Raw genomic sequence first — 23,217 nt, 5'->3', positions numbered from 1 at the left:
CTATGGAGAAACAGAAATGGGCAGGCATACAGACAACAGAATAACCTCAAAAGCATTTGAGATAAACAATACCATAGGAAGGCTCATATATTTCACTACCTATGAAAAGCAGGAAAAGAATTTCAGTTCCTATACTGTCAAAGTTTAAGGTTCATAGCTCTTGTTCTGTCTTACTCTTTTCATGGTTGTTCTGAAAGCGAGTCCCGAGCAGAAAATAAATAATACTGGAAGGTGGCACTTTAAGAACCAGAAGAAAATTGTGTCATATCATTTCCCTTGGACAAAATCTCATAATGGATACCAAAGAACTTTTCTTTCTTTCTTTCTTTCTTCCTTCCTTCCCTCCTTCCTTCCTTTCTTTCTTCCTTTTTCTTTCTTTCTCTCGATCTATCTATATATACACTATTATATATAAAATATGCATTCTGTAACATTTAATAACAACACACACACAAAGCAACACAGCTCAGCATACAGTGCTGGACACAGGGAATGTAGAAATTCAGGGGCATATAAAACATTGAGAAAATACAAAGTCTTTTCAATTTCATGAAAACCCAGGGGCTACGGCCCAAGGAAACATTGCCTGGGAAAAAAACACACTCACTGTGTGTCAAAACCCTTTACACAAAGGTTATTAGAACAGTGTTTTATACAATAAAATTATAACATATTTGTATCATAAATATAAGCTGATGTGGAAAACATGTGGGTCCTTTCTACTTTCACAGTCAGAAGGAAAAAAATAAGCAAGTGAGCCCCAGAGATCACAGACATAATAGTAATGGAGCGATGTAATCACCACTTGAAGGCAGCAGTGTTTAGACAGCCCCTCCAATGCAAAGCTAATTCAATGGGTAAAGGAGAGTAAATGTAACAGAACTATGCAGAGTGCAGGTACACACTGCCTATGCACAGCAGCCTGGGCATCGAAATCCCAACCCACAAAATACAGTGAGCGCCATCTCCCCTCTTAAAGTTTCAGTGTCTCTGTGGATGTGGACGCAAGCTAGTTCATGGGTTCCATGAGGAGGCGGCTGAGGAACAGCAGAGAGGTGAAGTATATGCCGTGCACTGCATGCTCGGTTAAGGTCGGGAGGAGGAATGCAGTGTACGCCACGCACTGCACGCTCAGTAAGTCCAGAAGACAAGTGGAGCATTAATGAGAAGTATAGCAAGGCTTCAGGGAGAACACACATGCTTGTGGGGAGAGAAGTGACAGCTTCTCCTTCAGGTTGCACCAAACAGGGTGGAGAAAGTGCTACAGACAGGGTTCCAGCAGGCAACAGACGCAATGGGGTGGCAAGGGACAAGAAGCTGCTAGCTATGGTGAAGGCAGTTCAGTGGGCTTGCCATACAGAGAGTAAAGGCAGGGGCATCAGGAGCCAGGAGCATGGCAAGTCAGAGGACAACTTGGGGCTTGTCTCATCAAGACTCATGGCACTCTGAGTGAAGAAATGAGAGAGACATCACCATCACAGTACGTTTCTCTCCGCCTGATGGTAGCCACAATCTAAGCTCTGAGCATATAATCAACTCCCGTATCTACTCCAAGCCTCCTCATGGAGACCCTTTTCTGTGTAAGTACTTTGCCTTCCTTCCCTTCCCATTTGTAGGGAGTCTATTTAAATTTCCCAAAAAAGGAGAAGAACTAAAGGTACCTTCTAAATCACACCAAAGGAAATGCTAAGAACACAAGCCAGAAAGCCAACACTCGGCTCTCCCGACACTTGAGCAAGGTTGAACCCTACAGACCCTAGGGGACAATAAGCCAGTGCAAACCTTCACAAAGACCTCAGTCAACTGCAAAAGTTCAGTGTCCAACAAGGGCCATGAAGCTTCCAGCCCGGGCACTGGAGTCAGGGAGTCCATAGTCATGCCTTGGCAATGCTATTTCTAGGGGGGGGAAACACAGAGATTCATAAAGAACCACAACACCCAGTATGGTCTTTCTTCTCATAATCTCTTAGCCTGCAGTTTGCTTATACAAGCCAGACATGTGTACCTTGTTTCTAAAAAATGTCCTAAAACACCAAGAGGACAAGGGAGCGGATGAACTGGCGGATTAATGATGTGGTTCCTGGGAGGTGAGAAGGACTCAGGAGAGACAAGAGGGAAGAGGGAACACCATAGGGCGTGGAATAATCCCCCCAATGTTGCTACAGCATTAAAAGGATGTATCTAAGAGCATAATGGAGACGACTGTACAAACGGAACAGCCATTTTTAAATATAGATGGGGCACAAATTGAGAAAGAGAGACGGAATCTCAGTAGTGCACATCTTCTGTTCTTAGCTTCTAGAAGTCTCACTCTGTTCTAGACAAAGGATTTAGATTACTGCTTCATAGGTGGGAAGGAGTTCGTGACATTGACTCATGTAAATAAGTGTCTTCTACCACAAAGAGTGTACCAGTCAACTTTGTTACCGTGAGAGTAACAGTGCAACCACATACTGAATGCTCAGCTCATCTAGACATTCAAAATCCACTTGAAGTAAAATGAACCACCGGACCTAAGGTTTCCTCTGAACCATCTGTAACTTCAACACACAGGGCCACCAAGGACAATCTTCTCCCAGGGAGAGAGTACGAAGCAGCAGGGTTTGAGGTCTTCACAGGGTTTTTGTCCTAATGCTTTCTCATTGGGCTATTGCTTGGTGACATTTTGGCCCTTGTCTGATGGCAGCAATGGAAGCCACTGGGTGGTGGGCACGTCCCCACAGAAGAATAGGGAAGGATGAGGATAAGGCTGTAGAAAGGTCCTGAGCCATACTTGAAGAGGTCATGTTTCTGTCCGTTTTAGAGCAACAAATAGCAATAAATATACATTATCATAGATATGTATTACTATACAATCCTAACAGTGCAATTTAATCCCTTTATTTCTGAAGTGTAGTTGGTATAACTGAGACCAGGGAGCTCATTAAAATTGGACACTTCATAAATTGTGGTAAACATAACAAGAAACTTCCTGCCAATACAACTCTGACAGCAAATCATATTGTAAGCTGATTTCCCACTCCGGTCACCAGAACTCACCCTCTCCTCCGGGCTGCTTGTACGGGTTATACTTGGGTTTTGGAGCAACCACTGGAGCAAACTTCTTGGGTGGCTGTTGTGTTGACACTGAAATACTGGGGGTCCCAAAAGAATGGGTGGTCTCCATCCGCGCAGGAACATGGCCAAGAGGCTCACCAGTGCTTCTGGGTGGCAGCCAAGATGGGTGAGACATTGTTGAAATCTGCAGTTGGAAAAACAAAAAAGAGAAGGCACTGTGTTCAGTGTGGCTGGAGGGCCGTATGAAAAGGAAGTGGATCCAAGAGCTAGCACGGGTGATGGGGCCGGAGAGACACCTCTGCACGCATAGTTGACCCTCCATTTTTCCAGCGGGCATTAGAGAAACAGTAAATGTTTATTTCGTTAACAGACACATGAATCATACTTTAAAATGCTCTTTCTACGAGACCAGCTCTGTCTCACCCACAACCCTAAGAGGCTCTGGAAAGGGGCAGGGGTACGGAGGCACTGTTTGCCAAAATGTCTGGGACAAACGCTAACATATATTAGAGACGGACACCGGCAATGCAATGGTGGCCCTACAAATCAAGGAAATGGCCTAACTGAGCCGAGAAATTGTGAAAACGTTACTTTAACTCCATGAGGGATAACCCAGACAGACACTGCTCCATCACAGTATCCACACTGTGAAGAGAGAATTGAGTTCTCTGTCAGGATATGCCAATCACTCCTCCTGGCAGCCTGCCTGCTGGGAAGAGTCTCACAGACAAGTTGAGGAGGGTTCTCCAGGCCTGATTGCAAGAGCTCTCCAGCACAGGGAGGCCGGAAGGTGCCCTGTACCCACTCCTAGCCCCAAATCTACCTTGTAATTTATTAATTGAACTGAATTAATTAAGAGGGCTACATGATTACCTCCAGATGTCTACAGCTTTGAAAGCACACAGCAAATGCAGGAACAAATGAAGGCCGCAGCAAAGGAGAGAGGAAAAGGGAGTGGACAGCAGTGTCCTTGCCGGGAACTCACAGGTGCCCACACCAGGGACAAGCAGTATGATCTGGAGCCTTCTGAGGCTATGGCCAAAGTTATGATTGAGATATCCCAGGCCTCCTTAATCACAGAGATTTTAAGAAAGCCAATACAGTAACATTGAAGGGCTTTATGCATATACTGTTGGTTGCAATGAAAGCAGGGTAGGTGTACCGCTATTCTCATCGAGAAGAGCGAGAATTATAGATCGTTTTACATAGAGGGGAAGAGGTGTTGCAGCACCATAAGATGGGGTTAACTCTACTGATAAAAAAGAGGAAGAAACTGGGATAAAGATGCGGGGCGTTGAAGCCAATGGTGACACTGGCTCCGTCTGGCATCAGAGCTCTCTCCTTCTTCGCATTCTCTGTGTATGGGTCCAGAGACTACAGTACTGTGAGCCTATGAAAAGACAGGGACTGTATCTTAGATGTCCAAAAATTACCAGTAAGCCATTCCAAAAAAACAACAGAGATCAGAGTTTTTAAATCTCGTTCATCATTTAGAATCATTTAAAGAGACCAAAACTAAGTCTAACTAATCTCGAAGACTGGAGCAGAAAAAAAGTCTTTTTCCTATGAATAGAACTGAGTATGAGTAGTACCGTTACTTCCAATGGGACTGATGTGAATACAGAATGGTAAGTTACTGAAGGAGTTCTGGAGCTCTGTGCATACTTGGAGTATAGGTTTCAACTGTGTATATTTAAATGGGTCAATAGCATCATTGGCCCTTTGCTGTAAATCTAGACATAGTCCAAAGCAAAAGCTTTGCAGTACAAGCTAATACGGCATGTCATGGTCTCTGAGACAAAGATGAAAGCCTGCAGAGCAATCCTACACTACTTAACGCTGTGCTGGCTTTATTCACTGTGCCACTGACATACAAAAATAAGGAATGTCTGGGACAGAATTCAGAGCAAAGATGTAATACTCAATATGAAAATTAGAAACATCTCTGTCCCCATGGCATTGTGACTTATCCTGATGATGCCTTCTTCTCCACAGGAAGCACTCTGGGCCTGCCCTCCATGAGGACCACATCTGGATAGAGATGACCATCACAGCATCTTCTACATGCCAACAGTGCTCTAAGGTTTATGGTAATTTCTATGTCTTTATGATGGGTCCACCACAGCAACTCCATTTCCTTCCAATCCCTGGGTACCAAGTCCCACTCCCTGTTTTTACATTGCCCCAGCTCAGATGTCTGCCAGTGGATGAATCCTCCTAAAGGGGAGTAGTAACATGTCCTTTGCCTGGGTTCTTCTAGTGCTTATCCACACTAACATTAGTTCGCTAAATGTATCAATCTGCATACACCTGCAATGACCTGGAAATTCCTGGGTGGTCTCACTCTACTATCATAAGATACATAGATAAATGTGCCTCCATGCAGCCTCTCACAACTAAACAGCACCTCTCCCTCCCCATCAGCACCCACCAGCACACCTCTCCCTCCCCACCACCATCCACCAGCACACCTCTCCCTCCCCACCACCATCCACCAGCACACCTCTCCCTCCCCACCACCATCCACCAGCACACCTCTCCCTCCCCACCACCATCCACCAGCACATCTCTCCCTCCCCACCACCATCCACCAGCACAATCACTTTGCCTCCCATTACTTGATATGTAATGAATCTGTTGATAGATTTCCAGATAGTAAAACATCTTTTCAATCTAAGTCACAAATATGGTGCTTTGTTCTACTAATGGAAAAATTACAACTTTTATTTATAATTCTGTCTATGAGATCAAAGGTCATTTGCAGTGGTGTGCTCTTGGCCACTTTCCCTTCTTTCATTGTCAGACTTTCACCCAGACGGTTTCAATCCCAGAGCAGTCTCAATTAACTTAATAATGACCCTGGATACTCTGATCTGTAAAGGTTCATCAGAATTCAATGAAAACACTTCTACATGATACTTTATTTAATAACGGATACTAAAGCTATGTCTAATACCTGTAGTGATAATATATCTAAGACGATGTGATAGCATTTATATCCTCAAAAAACAATTCATCTTCCGCTCAAGATTTTTATCACACGCTTTTACCCATTCACACCAGCTACCCCTCAGTTACAAATAATTTGGTATCCATAATGGATCCTTTTTGTCCTGGGGGTTACTCCCGAACAGTTCCTCAGACTATAAGGATGCATTTAACCCTTTGCACAGTTGCCAGCCCTGCTCAGCGGTAGGCAGCGCATTACCATGCTGCACAAACTCTTCAACGGGCTGGCTGCACGCACACTCCCCAAGGTAAACTCTACAATCCTGGAGAGCAGCACTCCTTACCATGTCATAATGTCAAGGTCTGGTTCATGATAAGAACTCAATGAAAATGCCTATTAACTTAAGGATCAAATAAACGTATATGTCTATCACCAGTTCTCTAGAGGAATTTGATTCTCCTTCACTCAAAAAGTACAGTCTGGGGGAGTTACATTCATCTAAGTGCAAGGAAGGAAAGTAGCCTAGAAAATACACTGTACTGAGAAACAGGAGGAGCTGTCAAAGAACTAGTGCAGGCTGGGAGAGGCTGCTCCCATCGGGACTCAGAAAGCTGTTAAGTTCTGAAATATAACAGGAGGGAGGACAATGACAAGAGTCAACAGTACAGGGACTGACGAGATGGATAGGTAGGTAAAGCACTTGTCATGCACATGGAAGGACCCAAGTTCAAATTCCCAGACCACACACAAGCCAGGACACAGCGGTACACATCTGCAGTACCAGTGCTACTACAGTGAGAAGGGAGATAGGGACAGCATTGTCCCCAGGAGGCCTAAGTCAGCTATCCCTCACAGTGGCAAGGAAAGAAACTGCCTCAAAGGGGGAAACACACCTTAAGTTCTCGTACCTAACCTAACACACATATACACTCCCAGATATAAGGAGGGACAGGGAGAGAATAGGGGGGGAAGAAGAGAGGGGGAGGAGAAAAGAGAAACAAATCAAAGCATATGTGAGGGACAGGGAAATGCAACAGTATCAACATGGAGTCCCCAGTCCCTAATTTGGGTCTCAGTTAAAATAGAGAGACTTCTAACAAGAAAATATATACAACCGAAGTTGGACAACTGAACATCTGTAAATTTCAAAACCACGCCTATGGTTTGTGGCTGTCTACTTTCTCTGTATTTTGAAGCTTGTTTTTTGATAAGACTCTGAGAAAGGCATGGACTGACAAACGCCTGCCAGCACCCTTCCTTAGCTTCTCAGAGACAGGCCCAGTGAACACACAAACAGGCAGGGTAAGAGTGGGCCTTGCTTTACCTTCCAACCCTGGTCTTAGTTCCTCTGCCTTGAGGTAGGTTTCACTCTAGGCTTAGAAGCATTGTGAAAGCAAGAAGTGAAAGGGAGGATCCTTCCCCACTCCCCTCCAGATACTGAAAATGAAGCCACAGCACCCAGAATGAGCAAACGTAAGAAATGGCCCTGATCTCAGCAACATGCCTGCTGCTAAAAAGTCCCTGTCCCTCCAAGGTCTGGGCTCCATGCACGGCAAGCAGGGAGAACCTACATGGTTTCACTGATCACATTCTCCGAGCCCTCAGTGTCATTTCTCCACAGTAATTTTACAGGAACAGCAAAGCCACAGATTACCAAGCAATGTCAAGTGTTTCCTAAGGACTGACTGACTGCATGTGAAGTGATTGTTCTGATGACCATGGAGTCATCACACTGCTGTATGCAGGTGCACTACCGTGACCTGTAGGTTAAAAATCAAAAACAAAGCCTGGGGTCAGGGAACGAGTTTAGTAGCAGAACATGTGAATTGTATTTGCAAGGCCTTGGATTTGATACCTAGTATTCCTACCCCTACACACACACACACACACACACACACACACACACACACACACACACACACCCACACACACACCACACCACACACACACACACACACACACACACACACACACACACACAAACACAGAGAGAGAAAACAGACAGACAGACAGACCATACCATACATACACCACACACACAACATAACACACCCACATCTAATCCACACAAACAACACACACCACATATACCCCCACACACACAACGTAAGGGTCTAAGGAGTTGCACAGATTGATTAAGATAAACAACCACCAAATTGCAAGCCTAAAAAGCTTTAATGTGGATTCTTCGCTGTTGTCTAACTTTGCTGGAAAAGGGTGGTTTGGGCCCTTGGCACCTCCATACCTACTCCTTGGGTTGCGGTGGTTATAAAATATCCTTTCTCTCATACTCCACATTCATAGGCTGATGAAGGCAATATTTAACCGATCCAAACCATAGGGACCGCAAGGTATTCAAAAGAGCTAATGGATGATCAACCCCTTTCCTATATAGAAGACGAACTGAGGGCCTCCGTACAGTGAGGAAACCTCTGATTGAGCGTATGAGTGCGGAGTCACTGGCATTTGTGGTCAGATTTTTCTTTTCCTTTCCTCCAAATTAATATGCAATTCTGTAAGCATTTTTAAGACTATTGAAGAACCACCGCCTGTTATAGATAGGGCATTATGCAACACCTGGTGCTATAAGCGTCAAATTGTGCTTTCTAAAACAACCTCCAAGCTAAGCTGGTGTGGAATCTTTCTGCCTATGTTTCTGATTATTCACCTTACACTGGTGGGGCTTCTCCGGCTCTAATATTTGGGAAGCTAGCTCTGGACCTCTGAGGTACACCCTAGCCCTGGACCACTGAGATACACACCTAGCCCTGGACCACTGAGATACACACTAGCCCTGGACAACTGAGATGCACGCCTAGCCCTGGACCACTGAGATACACCCCCAACCCTGGACCACTGAGATACACACCTAGCCCTGGACCACTGAGATACACACTAGCCCTGGACAACTGAGATACACACTAGCCCTGGACCACTGAGATACACACTAGCCCTGGACCACTGAGATACACGCCTAGCTCCTTTATGTAGATGCTCTGACTCCAGGGTTGAGTAAGTGGCACAGAGCACTCATGTTCATCTGTAATTTGCATAGTTCCTCAGTAACTACTCTGTCAGAGTGCGCTGAATAAACTGATGGGATTGCAGGAGAACACGGAAATTAATACTCACTAATTTAATGGGGTAGGAAATGATGGCAGAAAAGTCGATGGCAGGCTCAGCTTGGCATTCATGTCCATCACCAACAGGTTCTTTATTTGAACGAGCATTTAAGACTAGAATATTATGTTTCTTCTTAATCCATGAATGTTTTTCTGTGACTGACCTCTACAGGTAAACGTCAGTGCCTTGCTAGAATTACCAAACTTCTGTTGCAATATTCTTATTAGCATGACTAGTTATACAAACATTGGATTTCATTATGATAATTTCATACACTTAATATATACTCTGAACATACTCAATTCTCCTGTTATTTTCTTGCCCTGCCTCCTCCTGTTTCCCTTCATCCTCTAAATAGCTTTCTTCCCATTTTCATGGGTATTTTTTTAAATCCCACATATATGAAAACCATGGTATTAATCCTATGAATCTCGACTTTGTCCCTTAAACATGTATGATCTTTAGTTGTACACAGTTTCCTGAATATGGTCTTTGTTCTGTTGCTGACAGGATCCAACCCCACTGTATATATATGTCACATTTTGTTTTCCCACCTTCTGACCGGCAGCATAGACTGACTCTGTAACTCAGCTAAGTGTGAACTGCACTCTAGTGACTGTGAGGGCATAGCTGTCTATCTGCACTTCCAGTGCTTGATCGCTGTGTTTGGAGACAGTCATTTTGACTTGAAGAGGAGATTCTCAACGCAATTCCAAGAGGCTACACATCCCTTCTTCCTTCTCCTTTTCAACTGTCTCCCATGTCAGGATCTGTGTTCACACAGAATTCTGTGCTTCCTGGGCAAGTACACTTTTGGTCAGCTACATCCAGAGACCTATTGTTGCAGTTTAATGTAACAATGTGCTTAGATGTCTAGCATACAGCTGTTCACCCGGTACTACAGAACAGTATTTCTGTAGGGGATGGCTTGACCTTCAGAGCTGAAAATGACACAGACAGAAGTCTGTAACTTTTACTCTTTGGGAGCTAATGTCCCTCTCTGAAGACACCACAGCTGAATTGGGGTAGGAGGGGATTCTAAACTTGAATCTTCTCACATACTTTGTGCGTTCTGAAGAGATCCTGACAGGAAAACTATTTACAAAAAAAAAAAAAAAAAAAAAAAAAAACCAAGTAAAGTTAGGTCTGGAGATCAGAAATCGTCTATAATTTTCCTCTCAGCTCATCAGAGGAGGCGCAATTCTCTTTTCTCCCTTTCCTTGCCACCTGTTTTCCTAATTCTCTGACCCTCCCCATTGTGGGAGGAAGTCTCGGATTAATCTCAGTGATTACCAAGGTATCAATCAAGACTTACTACTCGCGAGTAAATAAGCACGTTAGGCAAACCTTTTCCAAATGATGTAGGTAAGTCCCTACCAGTGTAATTACAAAGCAGATACGCTGCAGCATGGGAAGGAAGCGTGGGAAGGCGGCACTGAAGAATGAGGCGGGCTGAAAATTACACACAATTGCCAGTGAGGCAGCGAACTCAATCATGTTCTGAAGCATCGGGCTATACACAGAGCGGGATGGGCAAAGCAGGGCCTGCCACGGGCTGAAAATGTCATGGATTCAACTTAACTTCTCTCAAGAGACAGCTTTGGAAGGATACTGGCTAAATGCCCCTCTCCCTACATGGACAGCTGGCACTGCTCAGAGGGAGCAAGAAGAACTCCACAGAAATGCCAACCCTTTATATAGGTTCTCCCCAAGGCACTGGAAATGCTCAACACAGCACTAGACAAACACAGAATGCTCGGCTGCAATCACTGGCCCAGTCACAAAGCTCTCTGACTTTAGCCCTTGCACGCCTTTCAACTTTGATACATCGCCTTATCTGTGAACTAAAACGACTTCACTGCCAACATCTATCCAACTCCCATGTCCCACACTTTCCCAAGACTAAAGCTGAGTCAACTGAGGTTTCAGCTAAAACTATGGTCTAATTACTAGGAATTCCTAAGGAGCCCCACCCCCAGCACAGCCCAGATGAGGAGGTGTAAAGAGAGGGCAGACTCTAGTCAGGACAGATTCTTGACCTGTCTGGCACAAAGGTACTCCTACGGAAAACAATGTAACAATGTGCTCCCTGCTCCTGGCAACACTGTAGGGAGCTAGAAAAAAGCCAAACTGCATTTGAAAACCCCAAAGGAACCGAGCAGCAACAAAAAAGGAGAAGCGTCAGGTCCCAGTGAGTAACTGTGAGTCACTGTCATCACAAGGGACAGAGAATAGAGACAGGCCCCATAACACACAATCCCTTCAGATTCCCAGGAACATTGGAAAAAAGAACTCTCAGGGAGACAAGATCACTGAACTGGGGGGGGGGCGCCGCGTAAGGGGAGGGGGCTCCAGAGAAGGCTAGGACAGAGTGGGCATGCACTAGCTGCCGTTCTGTTTTCTCAGTAGTCCTGGGGAAAGAAAAGACAGTGGACAGCAGACAAGATAAGCTAGAGAGAGTTAGGAGGTCACTGAGAGTCCCTACACACATTAGGAAGTACTGTTTTAGATTTACAGACAGTGACATTGCTTACCCGATTTAGGAGAGCAGTTAGAAGCTATAGGGGGCAGGGAGTAAACCCAAATGTTCTACCAGAAAAAAAAAAAAAAAACAAAGTGGTAAATTTCACTAAGCAAATCAATAACATTATTGCTTGGTGGATGATAGCCAGGTAGACTGGATAAAAGACAGCTGAAGTGGTCCTGAGAGTAAAGAGTCTTTCTTGCAAAAGATTCAATAGCAACCACCTTGGGAAAGATCACAAAGATCTCGGGCCCCTGACATTCCACACTAATGTCTCCACCTGAGACACAGAGCAAGAAAACAGCATCCCAGTTTGACCATCTCTAAAATAACAGACAAATGTTTTCTATTTCAAAATCGCCCCCATAGCATTTCCTACATTGCTCATCTGTGCACCGCCCTATGCTGACATAAAATGTGGTCCCAAGGAGGCTTCTTCTAAGTCTCTGATGCAAACAAGGAACTTTCTATGTGTGCACAGCTAACACTAAGGGGCAAAGAATAACATGAAATCTACTTCTGAAAGTGGAAACCTGGATGTACCTAAGACACTGTGTGCCTAATTCACAGAGGTTTTGCCCTTCCAACGGGAAGAGAAAGTGATAATGAGAAAAGTCAACTCTATAATCCCTAATAAAGCTCCCGAGTCTCCTTGGTGCTTATCTGGAATCTCTCCTTTAAAACACACCAATCATGCTCCGGTATCCAGGCTAATTGCTGCTCGTTCCTCTGCGCTCCCAGAGCAGCGTGTTCAAACCTGTCTTAGATGCACGCTGTACTTATCTGTTTACAAGTCTGCCGTAGCCACTACAAAGGCCATGGAATTTTGCTAGCATGTGAGGTGTCTTAATTACTTTTAATTATTTAATACTTTTCTTTGCATCCTAACAAAAATAAGCATAAAACAACAAAGTCCATCATACCACAGGGCTCACTGAAGCCTATCAATGTGCCCCTGATTCCAACCACTCCGTACAAACTATCGTACGTTGAAGTTTGGTTACTCGAATTTACTGGAGTTTATGGCACTGAATTTAGATGTTACGATAAAGTCTGTGACTTTTAGTTTCTGTTTTAATGAAATACAAACATAAATATGTCTGTTAACTTTTTAAATGCACAGATAACAGAAAATGAAAGTGGTGGTAGGGGACATGGAAATTTTCAACTAAAACATGTAAGAGAATTTTAGGAAATAAGAATTAACCTTATGCATATAGCAATGTTTTCAAATAATAATTTTTTGATTCATTAGAAATCTAACTAGACAGTTTCTCAGCATATGAAACGATCTGAAGGCCAAGCAAACCACTGCTATGAATGTGTCACCAACTCGAGCTATGTAAGAAAGGCCGCATTTGCAAATACTCAGTCCCCAGTGAAACAACAGGGACACTTTCAATTGCAGATGTTTTCCTGAGTGTGGGAAATTATCCTACTTTTATTTCGAGATTCTGAAATAAAGCAAAATCTGGCGAGCCACTGACCAGTGGCCGCTGAGCCTGACTATTCGAGCTCACTGTCAGAGTCACAGCAATGGAGTCAGTCCTTCTTAAGTCTCTCTTCAGGACAGGACTGGTATTAAGCCTACTGCATTATTGTTTTTACATCACTAAGCTGGGGTTGGGGATTTAGCTCAGTGGAAGAGCGCTTGCCAAGCAAGCGCAAGGCCCGGGGTTCGGTCCCCAGCTCCAAAAAAAAAAAAAAAAAAAAAAACACCTTAAATCACTAAGCTAAAAAACAGAAATGCATAAAAACCATATACAATTGACTAAATATTCCAAGGCAATTTACAAAACACACCCTCATACACAAACACACACACACACACACACACACACACACACACCTGACATGCACATGAGTGCACACACGTTTAGAAAATTTAAAGAAGAGCAATTAATGTTCAGCAGCCCAGATAAATATTATCAGTGAGACACAGAATCATTATAAAATATTTCTACGGTAGAACTCAAACGCATTCACATGGACCTCCAAAACCATAAAGCTCCTTACATCCAAGAAGACAGCTTCCATGACTCAGCCATTAAAACTGCTCTAAGGCTCATGATGGCTACAATGTGTACTAGCCTAAGAACCACTGATCCATTGCCCCTTTGCACCCTGTAACCACAAACCCTCTAATGCAAGATACTCCTTCAAATACATAAGTTAATTCACCCCCTGTTCAATGTATATATTTCTCTCAAGTTCAGTCTGGTTCTTTCCTTTTATTTTTAAACTGGTATTTCAGCTTCAGAACAAGAGCAGGACTCTAAATTTCACACAGTGGAATGCAGCGTTCTTCCACACACATAAGAACTACGAACTGTCTTGAATAGGACACTAATCATGAAGTAGATAGATTGGTAGAAAACGGTTATTGGAATTCTTAAATCTTGGTACAATTGTCAACTGCAGTCAACCTTGCTCATAAACATAAAGGCAGTCTCCCTGATTCTCCAGTATCCCATAAACTAAACTGGAAACCCACTGCTCTGCAATAACTATAACAGTGTCTCCGTGTGAACGGCCAACAATGATGTCATCTTCTCTAGATTGTTCTTTCAAGTGCCCCTCACAGGCTCTATCCCATGATCATTCCTCAGCCAGTGAAGACAAATAATACTACTGTACTACTACTATACTGTTAGTACTGCTATACTATTAGTACTACTATGCTATTAGTACTACTATGCTATTAGTACTGCTATACTATTAGTACTACTATGCTATTGGCACTACTAGACTATTGGTACTACTATGTTATTAGTACTACTATACTATTAGTACTACTATGCTATTAGTACTACTATGCTATTAGTACTGCTATGCTATTAGTACTACTATGCTATTAGTACTATGCTACTACCTACACTATTATTACTACTATTACTATTGTACTATTACTACTAGACTATGATTATTACAACAACTACTACATTACATACTACTACCATTACTACCACTGCTGCTACTGCTGCTGCTGCTGCTGCTACTACTACTACTACTACCACCACCACCACCCCACCCCCCACACACGCACACACACAAATCATAAAGGTTGTGGAATGCTAAGAGTTAAGCTCTGCATTTGAATCATTGTAGATCATATGCCAGCCAGTATTCTCCATGGTTCCTCATAACTAGAGTGATTATTAATCCAATTTATGCCTGCGATTTTGGTTGGTTGTACCCATTAACAAGAACCTCTTCAAAGTTTCTCCAATGGGATAATAAGCAATACAGGCGAGGCATTGTGACAATGTCTGGTTCACTTGATGTAAGTGAATCTCAAATATATCCAGCTACTGATGCAAGGGTTCCAGAGTTAAGAACCTCTCATGTTTGGAATTATGATTACAGTTGCTCCAAGCAATTAGCAGAAGGAGACAGAAATTAGAAATTCCTGCTTGAGAGCATGTGTCCCCAATTAAGAAGGAAAGACAGGAATAGAGAGATGGCTCAGCAGTTAAGAGCACTGACTGCTCCTCCAGAGAAACAGGACTCAGTTCTCCGAGGTAGTTCCCAGGCATCTCTAGCCAGTCCGCAGAGACCCAACCTTCTCCTCTAGCTTGTGTGAGCCTTGTATTCAGGTGGTGAACGGACATCATTCAGGCAAACGTGAACACAAAATAAAATCTCAGAAAATAATTTAAAACACAAAGAATGGATAAGGGCGTTCCAGGTTTGTAAAAGAAAGCAAGAGTGCAAACTGCGATCCATGCCCATGCGTGAGCCTTTTCCTAGAGTGACAAATGTCAGATGCTATGAAGGGGAGCTGAAACGCTCCGAGCACATGTGTTCCATCCGTCTTCCCCATGCCCTGTGGCTCCTGTGACACTAAAGTTCCATTTGTGAGGAGTACTGCCAGAATTTTACCTGGGTCTGAATCTGGAACCTAAAAACTGAGCATCCACCATGTGTTTAAGCAGCTCACAGGCTCTGTGGGAGAAGGTAGGAGCAGAATTGTTAACAGTAACAGTTCTCGCCTTTCTAAGTCAGTGCTACAGATGCATCAACAGGAAATCAGAATCATTTCTTACAGGCCAACAGGTCGTATCTCTATTTAATATACGTTACAAAAACTTTTACTTGATGTCCATTGCAAATTCTAAGCGTGCATTTAAGGCTAGGTAAGGAGAAATATACAACTGAAACCGCAGGGTGGGACTTTGGCAACCTTTCCTTAAGACAGAGCTTGCCCCAACACAGTGACCCTGATTACAATACTCTGTGTCTCCCTCTAGTACTTTACAAAATTACGAAACTAAAACAGTTTAGAATACTCTCCCAGGTCATGGTCTTCCCTTCTTACCGTCTTTGTTTCATAAACAGGAATTCCCCAAGGGTTTCCCTAAAGAAAACTGTTATATAATAAATGACCCTGACAAGCTGAAACTTAACAACTCCCTATTTGAGGGCTGACTACACACTCAAGCCCTACAAAACCTGTAAAAATCCTGAAAAACTCAGTATGGTGGGTGCTGAGTCATTTCTGCGTGCCACACGACACAGTGGGCGCTCTGTTGGTAGGTATAGATTGTAAAAGAAATTCTGACAAAATACATGCACTGTGTTGAGATACGGAATGTTGGTGAGGGCCACTCACCCCTTTCTGAGTACACAGCTACATTCCTGAACTCAATAGTTGAGGGAAAGCCGGATGACTGTACTCTTCCTTGGCTATAAAAAAAATGGAGTAAACTATACTTCCAGGGTTCAATTCTAAGTGTTCATTCTAGCACCTACCCCAAAGGGCCTTTCCAATAATTTCTAAGATAAGCCTCTCTATTGAATTTTTTTTTCTATTAAATACCTACAGCCGATGGTTTCTTATAGCAAACCCTGATTTTAAAAGGAAAAAGAAAACCCCTCAAGGTTCTAAAAGTTTGATTCACAAATGTTCAACAAAAATAGTCAATAATGAGGAAGAGATATGTCCGGGTAATTGATGATTCCTAGGCTGAGCAATAGAACCATCCCAGGGAATCGGGAGCCACACAGAGGGCATCCGGGCCTTCTCAGAAGTTGAGGAGTTCTGGGAAGACTCAGGCTCAACACACAGAGCGCTCAGTGCCGAAGGTGAAACCAACAAGTGCTAAAAATATCCGCTCTTATCAACCTGCCCCGGGCTCCACCACGAACCGGCTGCTTTTGTAACCAAAGACAACACACAGGGGAAGTCCGTTGTCTCAAAACTCGGTTGTTGTGCTCATGAGGGAATTTACTTGGATTACAGTTGTAACAAAACCTAACTTTTCATTTCCCTCAGAGATGAAGGTGCAGAAACCAAAACCATGTAACAAGAAACAGACCCAACACACCTTAAGGAGCAAAGGAATACCTGACCCAAAGTTTTCAGATCTGGCCCCAAATACTCAGATTGTGACAATGTACAGTTACAATGCCTAAGAGAGAAAACTCCACGGCAACGGCTGAGGGACTATAAGAATGCCAGACAGGAACTCAGTCCCTAGCCAACATCTTAAGTAAAGAAGAGATATTGTGCAGCCTGGATCCTTCTGAGGTACAGCGACCAATGGAAAGCGGGAGACAAATAGGAGCTCGATGCAATAACACTTAGGGCTCAAGAGAAATCACGAAATCATTCATGCGCCATAGAAAAAAAGTCCAGAAACTCATAACATAAAAGGAGTTTGGGAATCACGATGAAAAATGCCAAGAAGAAGCAGGACCCTGGTGGTTACATCAGCTTCATCAGCTAGCAGTGAACTCAAGGCGATGCTCTCAGACCTCACAAGCCTCAGTGTCCTCGGCTCTAAGTGAAACCAAAATTCTGTAAATGGATCAACAAAATCAAGGAAAATAATGACTGCATGAGCATATGAGCATGTGTGAGTATATATTTGTATAAATATACATATATACGTGAAAATATACACAAAAGGAAAATTATTAACAAAAGCATTTCAAATAAAAGTTATAAATGAATATTCTCAACCCAGGGTAGCAAAAGAATGTTAAGTATAGCCATAATCTTACAATTGGATGGATGGGGAAAGACGGCATTCAGAATTGTTACAAACAATGATGTCTAAACGAGAAGAGAAACCAGCTGAGACTGTCACAATCCTCTCAGTTCCTGTAGCACTCACAACAATGGAAAGATTGCAGGGAGGGGCGGTATAAACCTTTCAACTATGACACACCAAGAATGTGGGACACAACCCTGAGAAAATTACACTTGTACACACTCATAATCATCTTAGCACGGGTGCTCTAAGAGGTAAGGCTTGGGAAAAACTTCAGTAAGCGATGGGCTTGTCTTGCTAGCACAAGGACTGATACTGGATGCCTAGAATCTGTCTTCACGGCCAGGAGGGTGGAGGGAGAGACAAGCCAACCATCTTAACATGATCAGTGAATTCCAAACTAAGTGAGAGTCCCCGTCTCAAACTGCAAGGTGCACAGTCCCTAGGGACAGCCAGAGGAATGATACCCAAAGGTGACATTTGGCCTTCACATGTAGAAGAACTCAACTGGCAGCATTTTCAAATACACACATTCACCCAACATACCTGGCCAAACACAGATCCAAAATGAAGTTGGAGAAATGGCTTTGTGCATAAGAGTGCGAACTACAGCTGGAAAGAACTGGGTTTGGGTCACAGTGCCCAAGACAAGTGGCTTCATGGAACCTCTAACTTCCCTCCCACAGACACAGCAGCTCCTCAGGACTCTACAGACACCTGAGCACACATGAAAATATGCATGTACACAAAACAGAAGACATAATTTTTGGTTAAAATAAATGATTGTTTTAAAGAAGACCTGTAGGCATGTGATTTCAGACTGTTCACTTTGTCTCAAAAACCAATTAGGGGCTCCTCCTTGGGACAGGCTAATCCTGCTGCTCTCAGAGGTCTTTTTCTGGAGTGGGATATTTCTTTATTTACATTTCAAATGTTATTCCCTTTCCCTCTTTCCTGTCCATGAGGGCCCCTATACCCTCCCCCTCCCCTTCTTCTGTAAGGGTATTCCCCTCCCCATCCACCCTCACTTATCATCCCCCAACCCCCACCCCGCTGACAATCCCCTGCACTGGAGGTCAACCTTGGCAGTATCAAAGGTTTCTCCTTCCATTGATGTCCAGCAAGGCCATCCTCTGCTACATATGCAGTTGGAGGCATGGGTCGGTCCATGGATAATGGTTAAGCCCCTGGAAGCTCTGGTTGGTTGGCATTGTTGTTCTTATGGGGTTGCAAGCCCCTTCAGCTCTTTCAATCCTTTCTCTAATGCCTCCAACTGGTATCCCATTCACAGTTCAGAGGTTTGCTGCTAGCATCCGCCTCTATATTTGACATGTTCTGGCTGTGTCTCTCAGGAGAGATTTATATCCAGCACTTCTTAGCTTCATCAATCTTATCTAGTTTTGGTGGCTTTATATATATGGTCCAAATGTGGACCAGGCTCCGAATGGCCATTCCTTCAGTGTCTGCTCTAGACTTTGCCTCCATATCCCCTACTATGGATATTTTTGTTCCCCCTTTTAAGAAGGAGTGAAGCACCTGCATTTTGGTAATCCTTTTGAGCTTCATGTGATCTGTGGATTGTATCTTGGGTAATTCGAGTGTTGGGGCTAATATCCACTTATCAGTGAGTGTATATGATGTGTGTTTTCCTGTGATTGGGTTTCCTCACTCAGGATGATATTTTCTAGTTCAATCCATTTGCCTATGAATTTCATGAAGTCATTGTTTTTTATAGCTGAGTAGTACTCCATTGTGTAGATGTACCACATTTTCTGAATCCATTCCTCTGTTGAAGGGCATCTGGGTTCTTTCCAGCTTCTGGCTATTATAAATAAGGCTGCTATGAACATAATGGAGCATGTGTCTTTGTTATATGTTGGAGCATCTTTTGGGTATATGCCCAGGAGAGGTATAGCTGGGTCCTCATGTAGGGCAATGTCCAATTTTCTGAGGAACCTCCACACTGATTTCCAGAGTGGTTGTACCAGTCTGCAATCCCACCAACAATGGAGGAGTGTCCCTCTTTCTCCACATCCTCGCCAGCATCTGCTGTCACCTGAGTTTTTGATCTTAGCCATTCTCACTGGTGTGAGGTGAAATCTCAGGGTTGTTTTGATTTGCATTTCCCTGATGACTAAGGATGTTGAACATTTCTTTAGGTGTTTCTCAGCCATTCGATATTCATTAGCTGAGAATTCTTTATTTAGCTCTGTACCCCATTTTTAATAGGGTTATTTGTCTCCCTGCAGTCTAACTTCGTGAGTTCTTTGTATATTTTGGACATTAGCCCTCTATCAGATGTAGGATTGGTAAAGATCTTTTCCCAATCTGTTGGCTGTCGTTTTGTCCTAATGACAGTGTCCTTTGCCTTACAGAAGCTTTGCAGTTTTATGAGATCCCATTTGTCAATTCTTGATCTTAGAGCATAAGTGTTTTGTTCAGAAAATTTTCCCCAGTGCCATGTGATCGAGACTCTTCCCCAATTTGAGACTCTTCACCACTTTTTCTTCTATTAGTTTGAGTGTATCTGGTTTTATGTGGAGGTCCTTGATCCACTTGGACTTGAGCTTAGTACATGGTGATAAGAATGGATCAATTTACATTCTCCTACATGCTGACCTCCAGGTGAACTGGCACCATTTGTTGAAAATGCTATCTTTTTTCCATTGGATGGTTTTAGTTCCTTTGTCAAAGATCAAGTGACCATAGGTGTGTGGGTTCATTTCTGGGTCTTCTATTCATTTCTATTCCGCTGATCTACCTGCCTCTCTGAGAGGTCTTATTTGTCTTTAGTTATGCATCTAGGGGCAGGACAAATGAGACTTCCCCTTTCTGCATCAATGTTTCCTGGTGTCATCACCAGATCTTGTTTGGCCACATTCAATGGATGCAGCAGGTTATATGCATATATTTATGCATTTTACATAGTATGTAAAATAACAAAAAGAAGCAAGCAGTCGGACAGGGGCATTAGAGGGACTAGGGAAGGGCATGGAAGATGGAAAGGTGTAATTATATTTTAATTCATCAGGTTTTAATGGAAAGTCTTCTTACAAAGGAATTTCTATGTAGCTCATGCAAGGGACGTCGCCCTTTGTCAGATCTACCTAACAGAAAAAGGAAACAACTGAAACTAGGAGTGAAATAGGTTCGAGACAGTTCTTGGAGGCAGAGACCCTGTAGGTATATTTGCTTAGATCAGTGATTCTCATCTTATGTGTCCTGACAAGCCTTTAACAATCCTCTGCCTCAAAAATATGTATATTCTGATTCATAGCAGTCACAAATTTATAGCTATAAATGAGCAAAAAGGTAACTTTATGGTTGGGGGTCACCACAGTCAGAGGAACTTTATTAAACGGTCACAGCATTAGGACAGTTGAGAACCACTAGCCTAGAAAGAAAGAAATGTAAAAGCAGATAGATTTCAGCATTTAGTAGGCAGAGGCAAGTTCAGAAATCATGCAGGGGAAATGAGGGGTTAAATACTTTCAAGTGGGACAGATGGTTGGCAGTATAGTCACATTGATTCTAATAATCCAAGAGCACGGGAGGTCTTTCCATCTTTTAATTCCTACTGCTGAAGTTGCCAGCTCCCTGGTTAGGTTTACTCCAGGTGCTTTTCTTTCAAGCTAGAGTGAATAGAACCATTTCCACAATGTCTTCCTCTGTGTGTCTGTCATTGGTATATAAAAAAGTTTTATGAGTTGATTTTGTACCCTGCTTCTTTGCTGAAGGTGTTGATCATTCCTCAAAGTTTTCTGGTGGAATGTTTAGGATCTCTCATGCATAAATCATATTATAAGGGGTCTGTATACATAATATCAAATCATCTGGAAGTAAGGATGACTTGTAGCCCTTTAATGCACAAACATATCCATATAACCTGTAGGCCTACTTATAGCCCTTTAATTTCCTTCTTTTGTCTCCTTCTCTGGCTAATGCTTCAAGCAGTATGTTGAAAAAAATAGGGATAGTGGACAGTTGTCTCATTCCTGGTTTTATTTTTCTTCATGTGCCATAATACTGGCTATTGGTTTGTCATATACTCACCTTTTATTATTATGGGATACATTTCCTCCAGTCCTCCCTCTCTAGAACTTTAACCTGATGGCACGGTATTTTGTCAGATGCCTTTTCTCCATCTATTCAATTATCGTGTGATCGACTTAAGTTCATTTATTTATAATGTTTACTGACTTACGAATGTTGAAACATTCCTGTGCTACTGGCTTCAATGAATGAATGAAAGATGGACAGAATTCTGCTGTAAGTCCATCTGGACCCAAGAAAAGTTAAATCATGGCATTTACTAGTAAATGGCTTTAATTACATAATATTATACTGACTGAGGTAACCCAGGCGAAGAATGACTAAGTAGTGCATATTCTCTCCCATTTGTGGATCCCAGCTCCACATCATTGCTTGTGGGTATGCAACCTGGGGTACCTGCAAAACCAGGAAGGTATAAAGACTCATGGTTGATGAAAGGAACCAGGAGGGTGGGGTGAGGGGGTAAAATGGGAGAAAGGAGGGATTTTAACTGGAGAGGAGCTGGGAGGGGAGCATATATAAAGAATGGTTGCTTGACAAAACAGAGAAATGTTATTAGATTTCCTTAAAAGTCCATTATATATAATACATCAACTTTATACATTATAATTATGTAATATTATATGTTATAATTATAATATATAGAGAGGGAGTAAATTAAATGGAGTTAACTACTTGGGGTGATAATGCCCCCAGGACTCAAAAAAATAGCTAACAAAACCCCGTGACAAACATGAGAAACCCCCCTTCAAGTTGTTACTCAAGAGACTCCTCCAAACTGGAGGCGGATACCATTGCCCTTGGTTGCGCCCCAGGATTTAAAGTTAAGACTCTGTTTCTGAAGACACAAGCACATTAAACTCAGAACTTGGAGGAATCAACCTGGAAGAATCCTCCCCCCAGAGTATCCAGAGGGAACATGCAAACTGCCAAGGGAGAAAACAGTAAACAAGCACACCAAGCCTTAAAGTCCAGGAACCACAATCATCTGCCCAGCAGATAACCCAAGGCTACAACAGTGGCAGTAACACCTTGTGGACCATCAGCACGCACTGAATTCAACTTGAGGCCAGTTCAATGGAAGAGAACTCAACTCTACCTGGTACGATAAAGCTAGTCAACTAGTCATGTAGTCATGGTGCATAGAGAACCCATTACTGCCACTTTCCTAACGCGGGAGACTTTCTAACGGCATTCTAAATACGTATCTCAGCAAGCGCAAGGCCCTGGGTTCGGTCTCCAGCTCCGAAAAAAAAGAAAAAAAAATATGTATCTCTATGCAAACAGACAAATATTGTCCTCATCCCTAATGACACGCTTCTTTTTCAGCACAGGAAAGTGATTATAGAAACCCACAGCTCAGTATAAGGCCAAGTACAATAGGTCATGGAATATCTACAAGGCACCTCCTATGCCTATGGCTCAGAGAACATCAGCGAAAAGGGGGCAGAAAGAGCGCAAGAACCAGAAGACTATACCATCAGCTTCGCGATGGCCTTGTGTACTGAGAGGCA

The 23,217-nt window shown here is 43.0% G+C and overlaps 1 protein-coding gene across 1 annotated transcript in view; it reads right to left on the bottom strand.

Moving 5' to 3' along the window:
- The window catches only part of Lpp (LIM domain containing preferred translocation partner in lipoma), a 597,188-nt gene that overhangs the window by 381,841 nt on the left and 192,130 nt on the right, over positions 1 to 23,217 (bottom strand). Inside the window, exon 5 of the mRNA XM_032900039.1 lies at positions 3,040 to 3,241. Coding sequence (XP_032755930.1) covers positions 3,040 to 3,232 — 193 coding nt within the window. The 5' untranslated portion in view covers positions 3,233 to 3,241. The remainder of the gene's footprint in view (positions 1 to 3,039; positions 3,242 to 23,217) is intronic.

Source organism: Rattus rattus, chromosome 4 (genome assembly GCF_011064425.1).
Source record: "Rattus rattus isolate New Zealand chromosome 4, Rrattus_CSIRO_v1, whole genome shotgun sequence".
Lineage (NCBI taxonomy): Eukaryota > Metazoa > Chordata > Mammalia > Rodentia > Muridae > Rattus > Rattus rattus.
Note: the sequence above shows the minus strand (reverse complement) of the source record. Positions and strands in the feature narration are given on the sequence as shown.